This window comes from Rhynchophorus ferrugineus, unplaced genomic scaffold (genome assembly GCF_030347505.1).
Source record: "Rhynchophorus ferrugineus isolate W39M unplaced genomic scaffold, kcgeb_rfMv2 rfM2, whole genome shotgun sequence".
Classification (NCBI taxonomy): domain Eukaryota; kingdom Metazoa; phylum Arthropoda; class Insecta; order Coleoptera; family Curculionidae; genus Rhynchophorus; species Rhynchophorus ferrugineus.
In genome coordinates, this window is record NW_027472581.1 from 45,587,614 (window position 1) to 45,615,415 (window position 27,802).

At 31.6% G+C, this 27,802-nt stretch overlaps 1 protein-coding gene across 5 annotated transcripts in view; it reads left to right on the top strand.

Moving 5' to 3' along the window:
* RhoGAP100F (Rho GTPase activating protein at 100F) overlaps positions 1-27,802 on the top strand; it is a 224,448-nt gene that overhangs the window by 180,614 nt on the left and 16,032 nt on the right. For 3 of the 5 annotated variants that reach the window (XM_076393958.1, XM_076393962.1, XM_076393960.1), the window contains 8 exons: positions 7,342-7,484; positions 7,577-7,709; positions 11,958-12,107; positions 15,843-16,067; positions 16,118-16,185; positions 20,204-20,402; positions 24,784-24,902; positions 27,387-27,522. In XM_076393958.1, the coding sequence (XP_076250073.1) occupies positions 7,342-7,484; positions 7,577-7,709; positions 11,958-12,107; positions 15,843-16,067; positions 16,118-16,185; positions 20,204-20,402; positions 24,784-24,902; positions 27,387-27,522 (1,173 nt within the window). The remainder of the gene's footprint in view (positions 1-7,341; positions 7,485-7,576; positions 7,710-11,957; positions 12,108-15,842; positions 16,068-16,117; positions 16,186-20,203; positions 20,403-24,783; positions 24,903-27,386; positions 27,523-27,802) is intronic. The other 2 variants (XM_076393959.1, XM_076393961.1) reach the window with 2 other exon arrangements.

Consider the following 27,802-nt stretch of genomic DNA (forward strand, 5'->3'; position numbering starts at 1 on the left):
ATCAAGAAACAAAACCCAAAGATATCCTGAAGAAGTATGATGGATGTTTAAAATGAAAACAGGACAATGAAGAGATATTGATGAATTATTTCAGAACTTTTACAAAAATAAGTATTTAATCCTAAAAACCTCATGAACCTAATGTATTCGTAATTATGTGGGCTAATTACTGATTGTTTAAAGTATAACCCAAATTGGAATTTAAACAAACTGTAACGATATCAGAACTCTAAACTATGACCTCAACATTGTTTTAGATACAAGAGTAGGGTTAGTTGATGATAGTTTCATATGACAAACAATGATCCTAAATATAATATATGGCAGATACAACAGATTAGCATAATCGAAGTTAAGAAAAAGAAGTCAGAAGTCATTAGAGTTAAAATTATCTTGAGTCATTAGAATCTATTCTAAAAAATATTTGGACTATTTTTATTGAACAGAACAATAGATACTAGAAAGCATGCATGGAAAATCCTATGTTTGACATGTTGCCATGCAAATCATGTCACCAATCAATCATCAAATATCAAATAAATTACATAACTAAACACACAATTGCATAAATAATTTAATAGGCGAAACTCTTTCAATTATATATAATTTTTCAGTAAAGGCGGGCCGTCGTTGATAAATTGTATGGGACATGTTATTTTGCCGACTTCTGTTTAACCTGTTGCTTATTATACATTTCACTGGTGTCAAAACACCGCAGTTACACGATCATCAGTACTATCACATAAGTACGTCACATTTTCAAATTAAAAAGGCATTTATTGAGAAAAATTGATCGACGGGAGAATGGACAGGATATGAGGTTAGGTAAAAGAAGTACGGTAGAGCTGTGGAAGTGGTACTGTTACAAGAGGGTAGAAAAAAAAGAGCGGGACGTCGTCGTGGTGGTCTTTAATAGCCGGGAACCGCATGGTACCAACCCACGGGCGTTGCCAACGTTTGGACTTGCTGTAGGTGAATGCGGGGTGGCCTCAAGGGTCGTAGCGGTCGCTACAAAGTATTAACCAAAATGTTACAACATTTCCCGATCGTTCTGGCAAGATATCTGCACCGTGTTAAAAATACGATATTGGTATGGCAGCAATCCATTTTAGAAACTTCGATATTCCTTCGCATCATCGATGCATCAAACCATGTTGCATCGATCTGAACAAGTAATCAGAAGGTGCTTTTTCTGGTAAGTACGCTGGATGCGGCAGAACATCCTGTTTGAGCGACAAAACATCATTTAGCTAGTAATAACAGTTTCTTAGCAGCTTGCTTAGCAACCTTGCTGATCCCATCATAAACACAACAAGACTTTATAGCCATGAATATTCCATTTCAATGTCGATGAATATGGCTCTCCTGGAAGTAGTTGATTCGTCAACTGCTTAGCTCTTTGAAAGGACCTTGTGGATTTGAGCTGGGTTTTCATTAATTTCAATAAATCTTGCATTCATATTCTATGAACCTTTTGATTCGCCATATTACTCTTTATCATTGACATCAAAACAACTAATCACTAATCAAAATAAAAATTTTTAATATTTGAAACCAAAATCAACAGCTGTGATATATCGGATAAAATCACCATACGTTTTGAAAAGTATTTGCTGTTTAAAAAAATGTTTCTTAAAAAAATGTAGAGACATTTAAAACCATTGAATTTAGCAATTAGTTTAGAATATTCAATAGTTGTTTACATTAATATTTCTCATTTTTATCAATAGATCAATTATTGTAAATTCCTGTACGAACACAGAAACTTAAATTTATATCATTATTTTGTTACACAACTGAAAAACGCAAACGATTGCACATTGCTAATTAATCTAAATTCAAAAAATCATGCTGTTAGATTAGAAAATAGAGAGCCAAATATGGCCAAATTGACGTGGAGATTAAATTTTATTATTTAGAACTAAATTATAAGAATAAATATATAATGAAAATGTTTACAAAATTAACGTAAACGAGAATAAGAGTTTAATTAAATTATAAACCAAATCCTTCTTCGTGTCATTCTTGCTTTTGCAATTTTCGGTATTCGATTCGGTTTTACGTTATCATTTTGCAAGTTTTGAATCATGTGAAAAGTTTTCCGAAACAGCCAAACTTTCGGGAGAATTTTCAATAAAAACTTCCTTTCGTATTCTTTTTGTTAGATTTGGTATTCAGAATACGGACCGTCGAAGTTTGCGGTCAATATTATGAGTTGAAAATTGAAAATAAATATTTGATTTTTAACAGTTTCCCATCAAATATATATTTATTCAGTACAATTTAAAGAGAGATATCTTAAATGTATTTATTTTAATCTATAAGAAGATGTTAGTATAACAATTCGATAACCAAAACATTTTTAGATGTTATATCATTCTAGTTTTTCTGATAAATATATATTACAACAACCAACTACTATATCATACTCAGAAAATATTCTCGTCTTTAGATGTTATTCATGATAATATTTTATAATAAACATAGGAGGTGAGGTGTCCCGAAAAAACCATATTCCAAACGATTTTGTCTCATATTTTGGAGTATTTCCGACGTTTTCCCTTTTATGAAAATTAAAGCATCCGAAATTATGAGTTAAATACTATGTTGATTTTTTCCAGTAATTTTTTAGTATGTCATTTTTCATTTAATAGCTCACTAGATGTTTTCTATCCAGCATAAAGATTTTCTGGATTTGTTTAAATAATCTAACAATCACAATGGCAACAAAAAATTTATAAACTGTAGCACACTACGTTTACCGTAACACTATTATCATTTTCATTAACAAATAGTTTAATATGATTTATTATATGAAATTACTCTTTACAATTCTAGACAAGACTTTCCTCATCCGCCAAAACAAACAGCCCTGACTTAATCTTTGTGCACACATGCACCACTACATGTACATAATATGTGTTTATTAATGAGGTGTTAAGCCACTACTTGCTTTTAAAATAATTCGTGAAGTATCTGAATAATTTCCATCGGAATGTTGCTCAATTCTTGTAAGAAAGTATCCACCAAATGTTTCAATGATGTGAGAGATGTAATTGGACACTCTCTCCTGTTAAATCTCCCCATAAAAGGGTTTTCGGCATTCAGGATTAAGAGCTTCATCATGGAGGATGTACAGATATTCAGTAACAGTAATCCAGCCAATGATGTTAATAAGAGAACCAGCTGTATGCAACGATATTATCTCCCAAATAATTTCCAGAACTTTCAACTGTTTCAAGCGTTAACTTCCTTAATAAAGTGTTTCGCAATAGCAGCTCTTACATGAATGTTAACTTTGTGGAGCTCCTACTGCACTGTTTTTGAGGAAACAATATTCCTCAAGTATTAAATTCTGCTACAACTTTTGCTGCGCTAGTTTTATATAAAACATAACATAAAACTACTGCGACCATCAATCAGAAGTTTTTAATGTTCGTCGGTCTCTGTCAGTTAACTTTAGGTTTCGCCCACTATTCCTCTTTGCCGATGATGTTTTATCATGTTTTGTGTATGCTGTCATTACTGTGAATAATGTCATTCGTGAAAAGTTAAATAACTCATCTGGTTTGATCACATATGCTCTCACTAACCGATTATCATCCATTGCTTGTTTTAACCGTCACAGAACAAATTGTTTAGTGTATTGAAATATATAACCTATATATTATACGTTATGTTATGATATAACCGCTGGGTTATTCATACGGGTCGCATTACTTACACAGAAACAGTGTTGTTGATGATAACATGCAACAAAATCTACTATATTACATGCTATTATTATCATTTTGTCTATCCCCTGTACACAACCTAAAAATAGGAAAAAAAATATTCCTTAAAGCAGAGGTGTAATATGTCCGCCAATTACAGTTACTGAAGTGTTATTTGAATACACGTGTTGTTACAACGGGTCATTTAAATTGCGTTATTCAAACATTACCTAAAATGACATGCACATTAAGAATCAAATGGCCTATCTGAGCAGCAGGACATTATATAACCACTATTATATTTTACCATTTATCTACATTTCACTATAATAGCTAATTACTAGCTGATAAGGTTTACCGAAATTATATAATGTTACTTCAAAATATATTATTTATTTCTAACTAAATTAATAAAATTATATTTCACCGATGTGATTATCCTAAGTTCGAATACTACTGAAATTTATTTATTAGATTGGTCGATCATGTCTTATTTTTTGTCACAAAAATGCCCAAAGTTAAGATTATACTTATACCATATAAAACCAAAGTTTATTTTTATCAAAAAATAAAATCTTACCTACATTACATAAAGTAAATGTCCCTAAAAATTGAAAAATAATTAAAATTAAAACAAACCAAATTTGTATTTTTTTATTTCCTTTAGATTCTTACGTAATAAATATTAAACAAGTGGTGGGGGGGTTAAAAATAGGTGTAACTGTTTTTAATATATATTTGTGATTGTCTGTAGGCAAAAGTATAAAATCTGTATCTATGTCGCCATTCTCAAGTTGGCAAGCATTACGTCTGTGGTTCGCGGTCCACTTTAAACGTCAAGTCCAGTCTAGATAAATTCTAGTTGGTAAAAAGGGAATTCTAGAATATAACAACATAAAAGAATAGCTTTTAATAATTTACAAAAATTATATTAATTTTAACTATTTTAATATATTGGTACTATTTTAATATATTGGTAGTATAATTTCATTTATTAGCTGCACCTTACCTTCTCTCGCGTAGACTTGCAGGCTTCGAGGCGATAATCTCACCGAGAAATTTACACACAACGTCTAATGTTTATCCATTAAAACGTACATTGATCCGAACAAATAGTATGAGGCCAATCTGGTGTATATGGCGTATGTGGTAGAACTTCCCATCCCAAGTTCACTAATATGACATTTTAACACCAAACAAAAGAGCTTTATATACATGAATGCCCTGTTTCACCGTCTATCCACTGGATTGTCCGAGATCCAAGACAAACAGAATCAAAAACAGAATTTTAATCGCCCGTCACAATTAAAAGTGTCGATTTTCCACAAAAACATCCTTTTTTATTTATGCGTATTCATCATAAGTTGATTTAGTCAACTCATATGGAATCCAACTTTCTGAATTGTTCCTTTTTACTATAAACCCTTGTTTGTGATTGTATAACTCCTGGACGAATTACAAGCTCTTGTGTTTTTAACTTCATCCGTCAAAACCTGCTATTTCAAACATTCGAAAAAATCCAAGATGCAGCTGGTCACTCAGATTGAAGTTGACACTTTGCTTTTATCAATAATTACACTCAACGTTGGTTTAAGCACACTATGAGTTGATATCAGGCTATAAAAATATTTTTATTAGAAATCGTATGCTGTAGTTACAAATATGCTGTACATCAAGTTGTATTCAGACAAGTTATGCAGACTTTTCTTTCGGTGTTCAGAAACCTTTGAAGTCCTTTGAGTCAAATTATTTCAAATCTATAAAAGACTCCGAAAATATAATATTATGACGAATAATATGTAAAAATTAAATCATACATCAATTACATAATATATACTGTTATTTTTTCTTCTTGAGATTTAATATCTTATTTTACATTTCTTAATGTACTTATTAGTTTTAGGTTTAAATAACAACTGCGACATTGCCATTATAAAAAATATTCAGAAAAAATTATTTTATATACCGAAATATGAATGTTCTCTTGCTCGTTTATCTTTGAGAATATTGTCTATTGTTGTATATTAATGAATATTTATAATTCAGTTTAAGTGCACAGAAGCATAGTGGTATTAGAATAAATTTCCTATTATATTCGGAATACCAACAGAAATAATGGAACTAAATTTCCCATCTATTTATCATCTTACTGTCCCATTACTAAGCCTAGAGTAGGCAAATCACTAGTTGCTATTATTTAGGTTTGATGGAATTAGCTTTATTTCCATGACAATAGGTATCTAGAATTAGATATAAGTAATATTTATTATTTAACGTCACTATATAAATAATAGTTGAAAATTCTTATATTTAAAGAAAAAAATTAGAGAATTTCTCCAACAAAAGTCAAATGTATTAGTTTCTTTAAATGTCTGTTAATTAAATAAAGTTAAAGCATGTGAAATAATTAGATGAAATTGATAGATTATTTGATAGTGCTAAAATTTTTACACAGTTAAAAACTTTAATTGGAGTCTTGCTAAATCATATTCATCTACTCGATTTCAATAGGAATATGTTCTCAAATATTTTTTATTACTTTTAATCCAATATATAAACAAAAATCTACAATGCCATTTTGTCTAGTATAATGAAATGACTATCTATTGGGTAAGTTCAAGTTTTCGTATAGTAATACTTATACAAAAAAGATTAATTTTAAAACAAAACTCAGACGAGCTATTTATTTCTCGAAGAGTATACCATCGCCTTGAATAATAATTGAATACAATACATTGATGTCAACGTTTTTTTTTTAGAATCCAAGAGAAGTTTTTGGATTTGATATCTAGAAAGAAGATTGAAGATTTTAAATTCTTCAATTGACTTAATGTCTTGAGGACACAGTATAAATGGTTTTAATATTACTATGTATATATATATATATATATATATATATATATATATATATATATATGAAAACTAAAGTAATAGTGTTCGGTCGATTGAAGTTTCGTTTTACTGAATTTATAAAGATATTTATAAGAAAAATATAACATTTTTTAAAACTAAATATCATGATTTTTAACATTTTATTTAATATCACCTATGTAGAAGAAAAATTCAGAAGATATCATATCAGTATCATAGTTTCTAAATCCCTAAATGATAAGTTCATTAAAATTTAAATATGTGCAGTATTTCTTCTCTATAGTTTAGGGCTATGTTATGTATTGTAACCTATAATATTTTTCTTTCAATTAGCTTTCCAATAAGTTTAGTGCGGTCATAAAAATGTATTTTCAAAACCATGACATTGAATCAAAATCTAAGTATTTGAGTTCTCTGGAATTAAATGCTACAACGTAATATAATGTACTAAGGGCGTTAATATAATAGTATTAAAAAATATAAACAAACAATTTTATAAATGTTAACTATTCTAATGTTTGATAAAATACCTTGTTAACTAAGTAAAACGTTTTTTTTTCTTCTAAAAACACTGAAGCTTTTGTTCCAACTTAATAGTATAAATGCATTCTATTGGATAGGCTTTTAGTGCTTTATTTATTTTAGAAAAATTATGCCTTATCACCATCATTAGTTTTCATATGCACTGGCTAGCGTTTTGTTCATGATTTTCATAAAAAAGGGCGCGTACCTTCGTCACCTAGTGTCTTCTCCTCAGATGAATACAGGCAGTGGTTGAGCAGAACGCCATCCACGTCAGCTATTTACGAGCAAATCAGGGCATCCCGAGATGTTCTGAACCAACAGAGAGCTGCAAGGTTTACTTATAGCGCCGAAAATATCCACGACGCCTTGAAGAATGTAAGTTTGTTACAGAGCAATATATCGTGAAATGTGTGTACTTGTGATGGAACTATGGCAAAACAGTAATTGTTAAAATCAATGAATTCCAGATGGAAAGTGGTGTTTATAGCTCATATGGTGGTAGACCTGGTGCGACGACAACTTTGGACAGGCATTTTTCAAGATCTCAGCAGCCAAGCATTCCAGCGAGGTCGTTATCGACGCAGCATATTACATCATCAGGTAATTTATGCATGTTAACTCCATTAGCTTTTTGCTTCGATTCATTCACTTTTAAATTGTACATAATGTATAATTTGCCTTAAAATAGGTTCAGCAAAGATTACTACTATAGAAACAGGACGAATCTGAATAGTTGCCTCGTTAAAAAATATCTAGTGTAATTAATTTGCCACGATCACCAATACTTTTTACACAAAAAATGTGTTCAAATTCAGCGAATTCCTTAAGGCCAAAGGAAGCAATTTTTAACATTATTAATAAGACTGCTTTATTAAGCCTACTTGTGTCCCTTATTAATCTCTCACAAACAATAATAGTTTGTCTTTGATACCTAATTATGGATACTTCGTCTATACGTTACCTTTATCTTATCCATTTTCAAGTTAAATACTTACGATGTCCATGCAACCATATCTTCCATTATAATATGTGTATATTATATTTTTCGATCCATTATCTGCATTCTAAACAACAATCCCGAAAAAATGCGGCTAGTTTGTATCCTTGAAGCGTCAATGTGGTGTTACCAAGTTGCATTTTCTCTTATTTTCTCCCTTACTGAATCTGTCAAAATACTTTCCAAAAACTTCACCTAATACCCCCATATACTCGGGAGGTATATTATATAATTCTATACCTCACGACTAAATGTTATTTACTCAAACCACTCATAGATATTGTCCACTTGTTACAGTAGCTATATATTTGTAATACACGATAGCACTAGCGTTGTTAAATGTTTTACAAAAAATGAGATCTACTAACCACAAAACAGCTTCAGCATATAATTGTCCTTTAAATTTTAGAATTTGACACGGCAATAAATATTTATCAACAATATTTATCGTCCAATATTTATAGAAACTTAAAAACAAATGGACGCTTCTGTCAAACTTGTTCTTTCGTTCCGAAAAATTTGACTTAAAAGATAAACTTCGTCCTAGTTCGTAGCTAATCTTCGAAAAGGTCGATGGAATTTTTAAAAATGTTGAGGAAGACGTAAATATTACATCAGACGACATTCTAACGGAATGAAATATCGATCATAAAATAGTTTGAAGGAATTTTCGAAAGACAAAAATATCAAAAGAAGCTCGATGCATGGGTTCTATATAAATTAACAGTGAAAAACGTAATGGACCCTGTTTCCATTTCTATATCGCTGCTGAAATTAAACGAAATCAAGCCATTTTTAAACAAATGATTACAAGCGATGAAAACTGAAAAAAAATATCGTAGTCGAAGCCCGAAGTTCCAAAAACGATTGCAAAGCCCGCATTGATAGCGGAGCGTTTGTTGGAGCGACTAGAAAATATTTGTCCTTCAAACCATTAATTCGACTCTTTACTTTCAACAAGTAATGCAATTGAAACAGACGATAAAAAAAATAAAATTTATCAATAGAACAGACGTTGTAATCTATTCAACGCTAACCCATTCAAATCTTTAATGACTTGGCAAAAGTTGAGAAAGATTATCTGGGAAGTTTTGATGGATCCATCATATAGCCAGGACCTAGTCCCGTCAGACTAACATTTATTCGGATCTTTTTAAGAGCTGCATTCAAAAGAGATTTGAGAAAAATTCTTAATACAATGTTTTCGGCAAAAAATGTTACTTCTACAGAAACAGAATTATAATTTTACTACACCAAAGGAGGTTTCATTTTTACCAAAGTGGCAAAAGGTCATCGATCAAAACGCCATATGTATTATTGTTTGAAATTGGTATTTTTTTAAATAAATTAACTTTGAAAAGCATGGAAAAACTGAAGCAATTGTTTTTTCTGACTAATTATAACGTCCCTAATTCAATTTTTAATGTACTTAATGTTCAGTTATTAACTTGAACCATTAATCTAATCCGAAATAATATTACATGGTATAATTATTATTAATCAAAATTTACTTATGTTTTCGGTTGACACTTAATGCTTTTTGAATTTTCTATAGCGTTTGATTTGAATTATTATCCTATCATTCACATACAAGTGATAGATATTCTTAAGCACATAGATTACTTGTGAAGTTTTAAAGTAGCATAAAGTACCATATAACCTAAAAAATTACTTAACACTGTCAAGTTTTAACTATGCTAACCTATCATTATGCTTAAATCTATTATGTCAGGAGTGGAATGATACTTTATGCTATCCTATTACACAATTTCACCCCTTCTTCTCTAGGCACCACATTCAAACTGTACAGCCAGGGAAAGTGAATTTTGTTTTAAAAACACCCCTTAGCCAAGCCTGCTGAATTTTGGCTGGATGCAGCACATCACGATTAACAAACATTTATATCGAATGTAATACTTTAATACTTTATGGTGTGACTATCCTGTTACGTAGTTTCAATTTTTCTTCTTGTGACTTGGCCATATTCAGGGTGTATACTCAGCAAAGGTGACCGGGAATAGCTTCAAATAATTTAAAAATGGTCAAGTCTCTCCTAGGCATAAACTATTTGAGAACACCAAGTCAAAGCTTGTAAAATTATAGAATTGAAGCAAAAAAAGTATAGTTCTTCAAAGTTCAAAAACTTCAAAAACTAGCGGATGAAGATGATACACTAAATACTTATAGAGAATTTTGGGACACTTGATAGCTGTCTAAACTACGCGATATCTACGAACAACCCTTTGATTGTCTTCTTCCGAACAAAGGTATTAAGTTGTATATTTGTAACACCTTCTGCTAAACTAAATTTTTATGATGGTGTTCTTTATTCAAAATGTGATGACAAATGGTTCCATCATCGATGGTAGACGACAAGAAGTTGCCACTTATCTCTTAAAATATTTTTTTAACTAAAAAATTGTGTTTCCATGTCAACGCATATCAAAACTGTTCATGTAATGTGAATAACAACACTAAGTATTAACTAAAACTAAATACCTGACAGGCGTCCTGTCTGTGCTATAAATATTAAAATCAAATTAAAATAAATAATCTAAAACTATATTTCACAAACATAGTGTTTATTGTAATGCTTTTTAATGCACAACATTGTTGGTTTTTCTTCTAGTGCGTAAATAAATAATGTGAATGGTTTTCGATTGAACGAAGAAATTCACAATGAAGCACTAATTTTAATTGAAGACGTATGTGAGTGAAGACATGTGACCAACAAAGGATTAATGCAATTAATTGGCCTTTTTTATATTTCTAGTACCTCCAAATATACATTATATTAATATGGTCTTTGGAGGCCACAAGCGTAACACAATCCAGGGGCTTCGTTTTTAAACTTAATAGTCTTGCAATGTGAATACACAACACGTTCATTGGCCCAAAACTAATAATTTACTAGGATCTGTAATCGATTCGTAATTATGTAATGTAATTATTCATTTCGATTCCATCAATTCATCATTCATTCCGTTCAAATTCAGTTCATGGTTGGCGTTGGTCTTCAATTTGACTTACTCGTATATATAGTTGACTTGCAGCATTGCGAGTTCTGTTGTGGTCTCTCTAATTGATGGAATATTGAAGAATTAAATTCACATAAAATAAAAATGTACTCTCTTATTGTTTCTAAATAACAGTTTCAGATCGAATAGACCGTACACTAAGAAATTAACACATTTTTTGATCGATATATGTCGACCGATGCAGCTGTTAAACGATCTTTGAAGTTTAAGTATTCCTTAAATTTTCTTAAAATCTTCAATTTTTTATTTTCTTTTTTTTTCTGTAAAAAACCTTATACGATGAGTTAGAAAACATTTAAGAAAGTGAATTAAATCGGTTAGAGAGAGATTAATCTTACTAAATTAGATAAATTACTGAAACACTTTTAAGTATCGAATTATGTCGCTTTTGTTGTCGGTCTTTTTTCAAACTGTAATTATATTCAATAGCACTTCAATTATTGACGATAAAAATTAACCGAGCTAAAATCAAAGAGTCCTTTAAACATAAACACAAACAAAACTTTCTCCGAGTAACTTTATTCTCGTCAAAGTCTCAACAAACATTTTATCTTTGTTCTCAACCGATGCTCGACAAAATGCAAAAAGTTCGCTTTGCAAAATAAAGCCATGTTTTGTTGAAGGCTTCTGTTCAGAAAGGCGTGACATGCATTTTATGTTTTCGCCGCAAAAAGGCCGCGGGAGAACGTTGTTTGCTTTTCCGATAAAATGAATGTTTTGATTTTTTGTCGGCGAGGCTTGGCGCATTGTTTGCGATTTTAATTAAAACATGATTTATTAATGTTTGGTAAACGTATCTCTTTTTTGTTTCAGCTTTGAGCAGTACTAGATCACCGTCCATGCGACGAATGAGACAGTTATTAGATCTGGACAGTGTTAGATCTGGTGGAGCCCCCAGTCCAGTACCGACACCGAGTGGTACACTACCTAGAGGACAACGTCAATTGGATATCAATCCCGCTGGTATTTATATTATTTCATTAAATATTTAACATTATTAATATCTATAAGTAGTACTTTCTAAATTATTCGACAATTTTTCTAGAGGACACAGGGGCAGGCAAAGTAATATGAACGCCATGCAATATCTTACATACATATCTTGTTGCATGTTGGCAACAGTATTTTCGCATAAATAATGCAATGCATACACGTATATTGCTCAGTTATCATCCCAAGTCTTGTAGGTTATATTTCAATGTATTATACAGTTTTCTCAGCGGCGATTAAAACAAGCAATCGGTGTGTGTGAAATCAGCTCAATTGTTTAACATTTCACGAGTTACAATATCCGTGATAATAACAGCAGTCACAAAACATGGTAAAACATCATCGGCGAAGAGGAATTGTGAGCGAAACCCAAAGTTAATTAGCAGAGCTATGAAAATTAAAAGAGATTTTTGCCATAGAGCAGCGGTAAAAGTGAAGGCAGAACTCAACAAACCCTTGAGTAATATTATTTCAATAAAAACAGTACCAGTACTTAGAACATTTGCCGACGACACAGTTATCATGGCAAAAGATGTAGCTTTTGTATAAGGCTGTAGAAAAAGTACAAGTAGAGGTGAACAAAATCTACAAATGGATTAGAGACTGGAAAATACAGCTTAATAGCTCCAAATCTGTTTATGTTAATTTTAGGTTGCGGCGAAATGACAAAACCGTAAATTATATCACTTGACGGATGCGCAATTCTTCAAGCAGAATCAACCAAATACCTCGGAATATATTTCGATGGTAGGTTAAATTATAAACATCATGTTAGACAAAAAGCAGAACAGATTAGACTCTAGGTTAAGCAACTGTACTGGTTAGTCTAAGATAAATAAGATGCTCTCAATTTAACCTAAAATCAAAGAGGTTGGTTTATCGATATAACCAATTTGGACCTATGACGTACAGATATGAGGTTGCACTAAGACATCAAACCAGCTAGTAATCCAACGCACCCAAATCAAAGTTCTACGATTAATTACCAATACTTATCGTTACGTAACCAACGAAGAGCTTCACATTGATCTCAAAATTAAATGGATACAGGAAGTGATCCAAGATTTCGCCTTACAACATGAAATAAGCCACGGCAACATGGAAGCAATACAGCTGCTGGACAACACTCGGAAATCAGAAAATTGAAACGAATCAAACTAAACGAACTTGTTTAGTGTATAAGTGTATTTAACTTATACACTAAACATAGCTGCAGTAAATTAGTTTATTTTAATTTGGGAAATACATACTGATGCATTATCCCTTACTCGTCTTGCTTGTGACCTAATGCAAATACAACAGAACAGTAGTAAAAAAATAATTGTAAAGTAAGATTGTACTAAGCATATCTAATGTGAGATGTAAATAATAAAAAACAGTACAGCGGGAACTTTACAAAACTAACATTTATGGAAGGGTTACATCTGCGAAATCCTTTATAACGGAGACCAACGCTAAGTTGTGAAAGAATTGGAGCAAAAATCATAAAATTTAAACGTTTCATAATTGGAAGAATATTATATGGTTCAATTAATTATCGTTTACATTGTTTGATACAAACGGTGATGTTTATGTACGGAGAAGCTCAAAAGAATCCTACGATCCAGAGTGCCATATTCCAAGATGATAATGCGCCCGTACCTACAGCCTAAATGGTTCAGTGTTATCTGTTATGGGAAGTTTTAGAGCATTGAGTGAGGAGTAGATTTGTATTCTCTACCTCATTGAAGCAATTGGCGGATGTTTTTGTACTAAAATGAGACAACATTCCATTTTATCTATCATTATTGAAGCTGTTTTGGAAGCAAATGGTGGCTCAACATCTTATTAATTAATAAATATTGTGTATGTCCAGTGTTCATATTATTTTGTCCATCACATGTAAGTAGAGAATTCGCTCATATTTCAGGTCAAAAGTTTTAAATTAAATTTGACAAATCCTGGGATTTTCAAGATTAACAAAAATGTTGAAAATTGTTTAAACTAATCCCTTGGGGCGAGGTTCGCGAAGTTGTACGCGAAGGCATAGTTTGGATAATAGACGATTCTTCCAACTTAGTATACTTTTTGTAACTTACTTTTCTAACAAGGATTACATAATTTGGACAATTCAGTTTAATAATTAATGTTAATTGATCTCTGTAGTAGTTTAATAACTATAATATCGGGAATCTAATTCATTTTAATTGATTTTTATTTTGGAAGACTAAAGTATTATGCAAAACGTGTTGTTTGATCATTTTGCGATATTTAAATTATATTTTGTTGAAATTTAATTTTATACTTTTTAAGTGATTATGGTTTAGTGAAAATTTGGGTTTTAAATTCCGGGTCTATCACAGAATCTGGAGATTATTTGTACTTTATAGTCCCAAATTACAGAATCCTGAAAATCCAAATTGAATTGAAACAAATGGCAGATTGAAGAATTTTCAGAATTTTTTAATTCAAAATATGTCAAATAATATCATAAAATAATATAAAACATAAAAATAGTTCCCTATTATGATATGGTTTACTGTTTCCTTTTCTCATTTTAAAACGTATTTAATTAATCATCTGTAATGACGTTTCCACTTATAAAAATGAACCCGATAATCACAAGTTTGATGGATAAGATACTGTGTATAATAAAATGTATATATTTAAAATTAAAAAATATTATACATTGCTTAATAGCAAACTACATTAAATTACAATTATTGGGTACTTGCATATATTTTGTTCACATATATCAATTGCTGAAAATCCGAAGCATCAACGTTTATTTAGCTATTCAATATATACGGGCGCTAATCATGAAATACTAAAAATTGCATTTTCGACATTCATTACACGGTTTTACTGGTTGGCAACCTGAAAATTAAGATTTTTCTTTTTGGTATATTGCGATGAAAAGTTGATCTACTACGACAATGTTCAGTGCAAAAAGTAATGGGTTATTCCAAGAAGACCATTCACATCGAAACCAAAGCGGGATATTCATGGCCCTAAAATCCTACTGTGCATATTGTTTATATGAGATCAGCAACGTGTAGTGTATTGCCATCTGCTAAAACCGAAGAAAACTGATATTGGAAATATATATCGATGCCACTTGAACAAATTGAACCACGTCCTCTTGCAGAATACGATTTTGCAACTTGAATGAAAATTCGACCAGAAAGTTCATCTTAGAACCACCAGTAACCACTTTGGGTTCAATACCGCATGTCTTGGGTCGTGTAAGTGTGATATAGTATAAGTCGGTAGTCGCCATTCGCCAGGCTTAATGTCAAAGACCGTGCTCGAAATCCACGTCCGAAGTCAATCCAAGCAGTAGGTCCAGTCCAGATAAATCCTAATTGATAAAAGAGAAATTCTAAGGTATACTTATTAAATATATATCAATAAATGCACTTTAAAAGTAAAAAAATATTTTGAATTAATGAAAAATTATCAGAATGTATACAAGTACCGTGTATATTTTGGAGTAATTCTAACTCTAAATTATATTAAAAATCTTACTAAGCCTTCAAGTTTCATTCTCATCTTCACTAAATTTATAATTGACTCAGAATACAATGGTCAGATATTGATTGCTCATCTATGTTAGTCAGATATAAAATATATGTTATCTCATAACGAGCCTATTAATATTTGTTCTATGTACATATTCTTATTATTAACAAATTATAAATATTAATATTAGATTTATTTAATTTTCAGAATTTTTGAAATACAAAATTGATAAGCCCGGATTACCTGGTACAAGTTCTATTACTGGAATATCCCAGCTTACTGGTTCTAGCTTGAGTTCAACAGCGGATGAACCAGTCAGCGGTATGTTGTGGGTACATCTTCTTGCCGGTAGAGGATTGCGAGCTTCAACAGGCACCTCAGCTGCCACCACTCCCGTTACGCCTAGCGGAGGCGTACCTTCATCCATAAGTGGTAAGATATTCATCAGATATGAATTGATAATAAATATTTTTTTATAATAGGTTCAACTGGTTTAAGAGATTTATATTGTGTTTTGGAGTGCGATAGAGTACATAAAGCTCGTACAGTGGTAAGTACTAGCAGAATTTTTTTTTTCAATTTTTAGTCAACAATTAACACATTTATACAGGATGGGTAATAAAGTTCACTTTTGAAAATTAAAAAATAAGATATATGTGGTATTTTTAAGATTTCGTAGGTTTTATTATGTAAATATTAGACCTGTAAATTAGTTTTAAAGGATTGTTTTTAATTTGAAGCTTTATTGTAAAATACCAGTACACGGTATTTTATTCAAACTATTATCCATATTGAAAGAACGATGTGTCTTTTGAAGCCACGAATCGACACTTTTTCGATATCTTCGTAAGAACAAATAGTAAATAGAAGGAGCAAGGTGTGTAGAGTATGGCAAATGGGATAGCACTTCCCATTTTAATGTTTCCAAGTATTTTTTCACCGGCTTTATAACATGTTGTCAAGCGTACTTATGTTGAACAACATTGTTGTGTCTTTGTTCGTATCCCGGCCGTTTTTCGTATGTGCAGTGCTCTGCTCACACGCATCAGTTGTAGTAAATAGCAATACCCATTGATTGTTTCATCGTGTGGTACCTTCAAATCCTTGTTTTCAATTTTTTTTTTGGTTTCTGAGAATAATATGAACACTTTCTGTTAGTTGCCCTTTACCTTCGGTGTCAAATCGCCACTTTTAAAACATCAAAAGCATTATTCGCGTTATCGATTTTAAGGAGCATGGTTGCCATAAGCTTCACACAGCAGTCGATGACCTTTAGCCGCCTTTTTCTGCAAATTAAAATAAAAAGTAAAACTTCCCGCAAATGCTATTTACTCGGTACAACGCACTAGGCATTTTTACGCACTGAAAATATGTTTTATTCAAACCTTTGGTGTTCAACAAAATGCTTGTTCAGTGAAGCTTCGACTTGAAGTTGATCACGAAGCGATACAATAGGCAGTAACACCATCTATTGTAAATCAGTTAAAATTAATTTGTAGGCCTATAGTACCAAACTGTCGCTGTTTTTGTTAGCACTTAGCGAGAGTCAAACACACGACTTCAGATAGCTACGAAAAATATCGCCTTTTTCTGGCGAATGTTAAATTTTCTAAATTATTAATTTAATAATTTAAACAAATTGTTTATGACGAATTAAAAATTTTAGTGGATACTATTCCTACTCTAATGTAAACGAGGCCAGTAATGTATAAACATTATTCGTCACATCATCGCATCACGTTACTAGTTACTAGAACGATTTCTTAAAATATCCAATGCCGCGTTAATAGTGCGATATAATACCTCCATCCTGAAGAAACAACTAAAGAAATATACGTGATCGTTGTGACCTTTGGACCGCTTATTGTTGTAGTTAAATTATCTGTACCTTCGCTCACCAGTTTGTCTTTGCTGATCTTTTGAATAACACTGTTTTTACCCATTTAGGTTCCCATGGAATATCTTGGTAGCACAATTTTTGGTGACATCAAATTCCAATCGTTCACGGCTGAGCAACTGAACTAGTGGTTGTCATACTCTTGAACAGCAAACTTATATTAAAATTTCAGTAGACTATGTTAGCTTATAGCAACTTTACTGCACCTTTATGGCATTATACTTTAAAGTGCGATGCTTGTACCAAGAATTCACAGACTAGGGGTGTTTTTCAAAGAATAGATGTTTCTTGTTTATAATAGCGAGGGCATTTTGAATACTTTCAATCCACTTTTAGTGGCGTTAACAACCTTACTAACAAACTACATTAATACAGTAGATCGTTAAGTAACTGCGGAATGATTGTCAATCCATCGTCGACCTGTCGTCTTATCTTGACAAGTTGATTCCAGTTAATTCAATCAATTCAAAAGAGAGCAACCATATGATCTCTTTCATTCTTGGTCAGTTAAGTAACGTTTAAAAACAAAACTTTGTATTGGATTTATTGAACCCAAATGGTAAATAACACTGCATATTCAATACTATTCTAATATAAACGCATTAAGTCTTAAACGGTAACTGTTATTAACATAATGTTGTTTAAGAAATCAATAATCATAAAAGCTGTATAAAGTATTACATATTCTTAATGTTCTAATTGAAAACCCTTGCTACTATTTGAAATATGCTTTATGATCCGAACTCTAGTTATAAGATCGTTGATAAGACTAATTGAAACTGCGAGAAATTACATGACAATAAAAATTGTAAAATTAACAATCTAGGATATTATTCTAATGAATCAAGAGTAATTATATGCAGTAATATGAATGAAGAATAAAAACAGAAATACGCACAGTAATTAAGTAATATCTAAAATATACATTATTAAGGGAGCCCCAAAAGTTTGCAGTTAGTAACACGTTGGCCCAAAACCCACAACAAAGTGTAACTTTTATGGGTGCATTGTCACTTGGTGAACCTCGCGTGGGCTAGCGTTGTTACTTGGGATATCTGTATTAGCCTATATCTATTGCATCGACAATTATGCTTCTTAACGCAGCTCCTAAAAAGGCATGGGTCAAGATAATCGAAAACGATCTGAAAAATAGGTGGCTGACGTTTTCCGAGACCAGAACAGCTATCACGGCCTATCAACTGGGCCAACTGTGACGGAATTTAGTAAAGATTGTTCGTCCTGTGACATCAACAGCAGCATATTGATTAAGAAGTAGACACTCTCCCCGAGCGCCAGCTATGGATTGATAATGGTGATGATGAACATAGTCATTCACCCAGAAAAGAGTTTCGTCCCAAAGCTCATTTTTCAATCGAGTAACTTTCCATGATGATCTGTTATCAGTCACTGAAACAGAACTCCACCACAATCTCCTCCCTTATAAAAAAATCCTATAGCTAAACGCCAAACATTATGAGAAATTATGTATAGTCTATTCAAAAATAATTTAATACATACTGAGTTTTAGTTCAATTTGGCTTTGACATACAACAAAATTCTAATCTAAATAAAATAATTGAACAAAAATGTTATCAAATATAATTTATTTTACCATTATAGTAAATCTAAAAATTACAGTTAATTATACAGCCACAATAGTCTATAGATTAGAGTTATAACCTCTTATCACTACTGATTTCAATAATTTTGCCTACGTCTGACAACAGAGCACTCTGACAGGATTGTTCGTTTACGAAACTACGTGTTCGAACTAATCAGAAAGCATTGTGTCCCTTTTTAACTAGAATAAAATGAGAAGGAAAATATTGTCAAAAAGTTTTTAAATAAAGTAATGCGTCATGGATATTTGTGACGTCGAGAAATTGCAATGTTGCCGCATCAACTCTGAGTTTTAGTTCAGTTTGACTTTGACATACAAGAAAATCCTAATCTAAATAAAATAATTGAAAAGAAATCGACGTCACAAATATCCATGACGCATCACTAAAAAATTTTGAATAGACTATATATATTATTTCAGCATATTAAAAAGAAATGACAAATATGAGATGTAACTTTGTATGGTGCTAAAAATATGGTGGTTGATTGGACGTCAATCTCAATTATTACTACACAACAAATTATTATTATATAATATTATTATCAAATGTTGAAACCACTGTGATCATACATTTTGCAATTATGAGGTTGAACAAAGCAATCTAATATCGATATGAACTGTAACGCTTAGGGTATATTAGAAGTGAGGATATCCACAAAGGCTCAAGAGTACGAATAAATTAAACGGTTTACGAAAAAAAACATCAATCTACTTGATGATAAAAACGTTGAAGTAGTACAACTGCTCAACAAAAGTAGAGACAAAAAATCTTTAAATTGGCATTGTTAGCTATGTGGGAAAACAGTTCCTTGTTTTAAGATTAATATTAATGAAAAATTGCTAGATAATAAATATTTATTCGTAATAGTGTTATGTACTTTTTAAATAATTTTTTTAAATGTTATTTCAATTTTAAAAAACAGCACTTTAGTACAGTACCAAATTAAAATACAAAATTAAATTAAACAGCATCGTATAATAAGTTTCTCTTTGAGTTAACAAGCTTTACGCAGATAATAAATCTTATAATAAATCCGCTGTGTTATTTAGGTGAGAACTGGCGATTTAGTGTTCGACTGGGACGAGAGCTTCGAACTGGATCTAGTCAACAACAGGGAATTGGATTTGTTAATTTACTCCTGGGATCCGCAATATCGGCATAAGTTGTGCTACAAAGGATCCGTCTACCTTCCTACTTTGCTCAAGTCTGGCCCAATACATCAGCTGGCACTTAAAATTGAACCCAGAGGTAAATAATTATTTTAAATTGTTTCTCCCTTGGGAAATCGAATAGATCGTTAGAAGTTACACGTCTCACTGCTGTCTAAATTGAAAATTATTCAACAATTTCCCATTTGTTATTATAACCATTATATAATATCTAAATTATATAACGTAGTTATTTTCTAATATGATTATTACATTTTAAATTACATTGAGTTGTGGAAAAAAGTAGTTTCTGATTGTTAAACTCATATAAACTATTCTTACAAATTTATTTACATATATTTCAAACACTATGTAATGTAATGTGCTATTTTAATCGATGTCAGTTACAATAGAAACTTTAGGGATTTCTCTCTAGTTTCTAGTTTAACATCATCAAGACAATTTTACAGAAAAGGAAAACGAATGGCAGTAGTAAACGAACGAGGAAAAATCCGCGTTATATGGTGTATGCCAATCCTCTTTTTTGTCAAGTCAATAAATGTGTGTGTGATCGAAGAAAACTCCTTTATATCAACTATTCATTCAATTAATTATTATTCATCAATTATAAATATTTTTTATTAAATCGTATATTCAAATCACATTAGTATTTAATAGTAGAAGTTCAAATTAATAGTTTCGCCAGCTTCGGGCTGCTTATGAGTTTCAAACAGTAAACCCAGCTAATCCAATCAATTTAGTCTTATGTAAATGATTCAAATCTGTTTTATGATAGATGTTTCATTCCATAACGATGTCGCGAAATCATATACCGATATACCTGAATTCCGCAAACTTTTTCAACAATTAAAACACGAGCAAGTAACGTAATTTCTATGTCCACTTAGGTACTCATCACCATAAACACCACATAATTTTCCGTGAACCTATGCTGCAATTTTCGTTTTTCGAAATGTAAAATATGACGCAAACGATGACCTTCTGACCTCCATTTTCAAGGCACCACCATTACGTTATCTAAAATGTTGGACTTCTACTAAAACTAGCTTAAAACCATATACTAGGAAGAACGGAAATTACTTTTTCTCCAACCTTTTATTTGAAAATTTTACGATATCATGTGGTCCAATTTCCCACTCTAATATAAAATTATATCGGTATACTCTGTATTAAATGGTTATAATTTATCCTAAATAACAATGGACTGTCATTAATTACATTTCGATACAAGACTGCAGTAACCACATAAATTAAACCCCAAAAGGAAGCGCAATATAACATATACAGTACTGTACCGTATATTGGCAAAAAAGACGCCACCAATGAGTTGTGGATAACGTCAGAAATGAAAATAAACAGTGGGACAGAAACATATTTGTGGCTGCAAATTGCAACACTACTTCAAAATGATTAAGAAGATTTTGTGCGTCGTCTTCACTGTGCCTAGATTTTCCGCCATAATTCTGAAGTAATACAAAAGGCTAACGAATATTGTGAACTCGGCTCCGAAACGAGCAACATAATCTCAGCAGTAAAATAAAACCTGTAGCACATGTATTTGTGCATATTCTGTTTTAGTTGCGATAATGGTACTACACCATGATGTTTCTTTTATATTGCTATAGTATATCATCTTTTTATTACCAACTACAATACTCCACGGAAAACTTTTCTATTTGTTCACCAAACAAACCAAAACTACTACAAATCTGTAGTTACAAACCAAAACTACAATATATAATACATTATTACTTTATAAATGTAGGTTCTTACTTCACTATGTATAGATGTATTTCAAGAATAAGGATGACAACTAATTTACAGAAATGTTATTATTTTATATATTTTATCATAATTCCTAATATATATTGTAATTTACGCAAATTATAAATTCGATAAACACATTCAATGTATTATTCATTGTTTTAAAAATAAAACACTTCATCCTTGACAACGGGGATATACCTGAAGTGATTTATTAGATAATATAAGCTCTATTTAGGTTATCCCCCAAGAAAACAAACAATTTGTCATTGTCAGTATCTTCAACCATATGATTCAATTACCAGCTAAATACAGAGAGCGTTTCGATTAATTGATGTGATCCATTATCAAATAGCGGCAAAAAAAGTGAACACAAAGAGAAAAACATCATCTGAGTTGGATTTTTTTCGGAAAACTTGAACGACGAAATTATTATTAATTATCCGTTTGGCGGGAACACAGCTGCAGTTGGCCATACCGACAATGGAATGAGCCTCAAGCCATAAACTCTCAATTAATTTGATGTTGATAGATGGGTAAATCAGCGTGCGATGTACGTGTACATTAAAGTATGATTAATTTATATTAGACGCCTAATTGGTAAGATTATGTTGGAAGAAATATTTCCATAATTTAAATTTCTTTTATGTAAATTGGCTAAAACAACGAAGCTATCAACGAAAAAGCTTTGATATATACAGTATAATTTTACGAATAAACTTTTGAGTTCTATAATACATCATTTAGTAAGTCCCCGATCTAATTTTTAAAAAATAGAGACCCGTCTTCATCGAAACACTAAGTGTTTGAATGTCCTATGATCATTTTTTCGCATTAAAAAGATATGTACTGAGAAACATTCGTACTATTTATATTGATTTAATGTATTTTATATCATCTTTTTTCTACAACTTTTTTCTATGTTTCTGGCAAAATAGCGATACCCTATCGAAAAAACAATATTGATTTATCACTTGCAAATCATTGAAACAAGACCAAAAATTGGGATATGATGAACTGCACTACCATAAGTTACTAAAAGTGTTTGATTGCTTCGAGAACAGATTTCTTCAAATCAAACAACAAAAGTAATGAATATCGAGAATGCCATTTTGAGTGTTCCGTGATAAGCATCTGTACGAATAACTATAGAAACCAACGAATTTAATAGATAGCTCGCCAAAATACATGCAAGCACTGCCACCAAGCACAATACTTCAAAATTGATACGAGTACATTCATTCAACGCTCATCTAACTTTCCGATGACTCTATAGAACGATTTGTTTTGTTTGGTTTTGCCACCACCTCAAAAGTAAATTTCACATGCTCAAATTTTTACGTAAATTGTAAACACGCCACCTTCTGATATATTTAAGATGTCAAACATCTCATACAATTTCACTTTACGGTTTCTAAAGCCATTTTGTCGATGTTTTATAATGTATAAAGCATTTTCCATTAAGCATCATCGCTGTTTATACGACGGCTCATGGTTCAAATTAGTTTTCCTCGTCAAAAAACAATACTCAGACAAAACGTTTACCCATTGCTTTGAGAAAAACAACAGTGATTTATTTAAAATATGATGATTTAAACATGACATTTTGTCGTTTAATGGTTGGTAAAATCTAGAAATCGCATGAGTCTATCAATATTGATGTCACTCACAGTAAACAACGCAACGCGTATTTATTGCTCAGTTTGCATGCCAAGTCTTGTAGGTTATATTTCAGTGTATTATACGCTTTATTCTGTAACATTTAAAACAAGCGATCGATAATAAATAATAATAAATATGTGTTATATCACAGTTCAAAAGGCGACAAATAGTTACTGTTTGACTAGCGGAAGCATTTATGGCGAAAACACTAAATAACTTTCACGAGCGACAGTATCCACGTTAATGACAGCATACACAGAACATGGTAAAACATCATCGGCGTAAAGGAATAGTGAGTAAAACCCGAAGTTATCTAACAGAGCAAATCAAAGCAAAGGCGACAGCAAATCTCGATACTTACTTACTTGAGTAATATTGTTTCGATGCTTGAGAATTTAAGAATGTGGTACAGTCCGATGAATCATCGTAGTTTAGTATAAACGGCCGAGTTTATGTATGGAGAATACCAAAATAATCCAACGATCCGGACTGTCTGCTTCTTATAGTGAAGAACGGGGAAGGCTCCATTATGATTTGGGCCGCAATACTGTGGTATTCAGCTGTAATATTTCGACATCCTCAATAATGAACTTCCTACTATGATTAGCATGTTGAGATCAAACACCGCCATATTCTAAAATGATAATGGATGCATACAAACAGCCATTGGCCAACACAATCGCCATACCTCAACATAATGTTAAATTAATATTAAACCATCATAGAGGGTTTTAGAGCAGAGTGTGAGGAGTATATTTCCATCTCTAACAACATTGAAGTATAAGAATAGGATATCATTCCATTGGAAACTATTCAGACACTCCACCCATATCTATTCCGCGACGAGTTGAAGCTGTTTTAAAAATAATGGTTGCTCAACATCTTATTAATAAATAAATACTATGTATATATCAGAGATTCGTATTATTTTTTCCATCCGGCGTATGTGTCAAACTTATTGAGTGATGTGATAATGATTTATGAATATGATTTATTCAGGACGCCAATTAATACTATCATTATTTATTATTTAGGCACGCTTTATTTGAGATTGAGATACACGGATTCGCAAAATCTGTATAGAAGAAGACCTCTCTCCACTTTAACATTATCGAGAACAACTCCATTATTTGGGGTAGACTTAGAAACTGTGGTAAGTATAATTATTTAGTCCAGCTTGTTTAACCTTTTAACTTTAAACTGCATTTTTTATATAAGCAATTTATTTTAAGAGCAGAAAATGACAATATCGATTAAATATATATTTAGTGTTTGTGTAAGGCTTTACATTATATTCATATTAAATCCCTATATATTTATTTTTATCGAAAAAAAGTAGTTTTCCATGACAAGAAATATACACTATTGTTTTAAGATTTGATTGTTGTGATATCAGTTAATATCAGTTCGATTTATAATATACTTATTTGCGCATATGAAAGCTCCTAAGGTCACTTGAAATAATATCACAGCAGTTAATTGATAGATATTTATCATATTAGTTAAATTAAAAAATTTTATCCATTTTACATATGCTTCATATATATTTGTCTTCAAAAGTTCAAAAGACACGAACAAATATTATTATGTTAAACGGTAAAATAACATTTCCGTTCCTTACACTCATTAGAAAATTTTCGGCCTTTAGTCTTACATAATACTTATTCGATTGCTCCAACCGCTAATCCATTTTCAAATTTGTAATAAATCTGATGAATATTAACTCATCTTACCAGAAATATTTTCGTATTCCAACAAGTGAAATATTCGGTACTACTCTGCTACGGTTTAATTAAGATGTCCAGCAAGCAAACAACACGCATTAATTTTTAATAATTTACAACATCCATAATATTTTAAACCATATTTAAAGAACCTTAAGAACCACATATAAATTCAAAATATTCCTTCCAATATTTTATACTTGCTAACAAACATTAATTCCATAAACCTACTATAAGATTAAGTCAGTTGCTATACAAATAATTTTATGCTGTATATATCAGATTTAGTACATTTAAGTTTCCCATTCATATACCTAGAAGTATTCCTTTAAGTCTTATTATACTAATTTCAGCTTACCTTATTAACAGGTCAATTTAAAAATCCCCGGCCTGATATATATATGGAGCTACTAGAATTAAATCCATACGTTTTTTAATTAGCCCTAATCCTCAAAAGATGCGTGTATAAATTTGACAGCTGTCGGATCATTACTTTGTGAATTATAGCATTTTGAGTGAAGCAACTTTTGTTATTGTGAAAAAAATGGATAAAAAGTAATTTCGCGTGTTGATAAAACATTGCTTTATGAAGGGAAAAAATACAGTAGAAGCAAAAACTTGACTTGATGCCGAGTTTCCGGACACTGCCCCAAGAAAATCAACCATCAAGTATTGGTATGCTAAGTTTAGATGCGGTGAAATAAGCACCGAAGACGGTGAAAGCAGTGGACGCCCAAAAGAGGTTGTTACCGACGAAAACACTAAAAAAATCCACAAAATGATTTTGGCTGACCGTAAATTGAAATTGAATGAAATAGCAGATACTCTAAAGGTATCAACTGAACGTGTAAACCATATCATTCACGAATATTTGGGTATGAGAAAGCTCTGTGCAAAGTGGATACCGCGCGAGCTCACCTTTGACCAAAAATAATAACAAGTTGATGATTCGGAGCAGTGTTTGAAGATGATCAAGCATAATAAACCCGATTGTTTTGCGTCGATATGTGACGTGATGGGTGAAACATGGCTCCATCATTTCATTCCGAACGAAAACGCAACAGCCTGCTTGCAAGGTTATGGCGTCTGTATTTTGGGATGCGCATGGAATAATTTTCATTGACTATCTTGAAAAAGGAAGGACCATCAACAGCGACTATTACATATCGTTATTGGACCGTTTCAAGGACGAAATCGCCGAAAAACGGCCGCATTTGAAGAAGAAGAAAGTGCTGCTTCACCAAAACAATGCACGGTGTCACAAGTCAGTGAAAACTATGGCAAAAATCAATTAATTGGACTTCGAGTTGCTTCCTCACCATATTCTCCGGATCTGACCCCCAATGACTATTTCCTGATCACAAATCTCAATTCTTTTAAGAGCTCACTACGAAGAAATTGTTGTCGAACGAAGAGATAATCGCCGAAACTGAGGCCTATTTGAGGCAAAGGACAAATCGTACTACATCGAAAATTTGGAGGGTCGCTATAATCAGTGTACATCCTTGAAGGGGATTATGTTGAATAAAAAAACTAATTTTGCCAAATAATGTGTTTTGCTATGGTAGGCTGTTGGCTATGTTAAACAATACAAGTATATGCAATATTTAATAATGTATTAAAAAAGCAATATTTAAATTTTATTTCTTAATTACTGACTCACATATATACTAAAGCATCAATATAATTGATTATTACTGTTAATTTAAAGAAATATGATTTATTTCTTTACACATATTTAAACGGTTTTTCTTGTCAAAATTTATCACATGCATAAATATACTCTAAAATGTGTACAGTGTATACCAAAGCAACCAAATACAACCCTTATCATAATAAATAAAATATCACATTTTTTTATATGTTATACAAATATTTTATGATTTTTGCTTACCATTAATCTATGTTTCTAGGTAAATCGAGAAAACAAGACTGGAGGTGTTCCAGGTGGTGTTGCTACCGGTTTGGTATCCAGTAGTCAGCATAACATTCCTATTATTGTTAAACGTTGCGTCGAGGAAGTAGAAAGGCGTGGACTTGATATTATAGGTAAATATTCATGTATTTACGACTAATTTTTATATTGTTTTTATTCCCATAAACATATTATATATTCCACGCAATAATTTACAATAGCTTATTTTTAAATAGCTTAGTATCCTCTATAAAACTCGTAGGCCTTCGAACGCGTAATGTATTAAGTTGTTCATTAGAACAGTGAACATTTCAGTGACTCATTAGAACACTTAATGTATCTACTTGTTCCGCCTCAAATAATTGGGAAGAATTAATTAATATATCAAAATGATTTTTATTTGTATTTTATTGT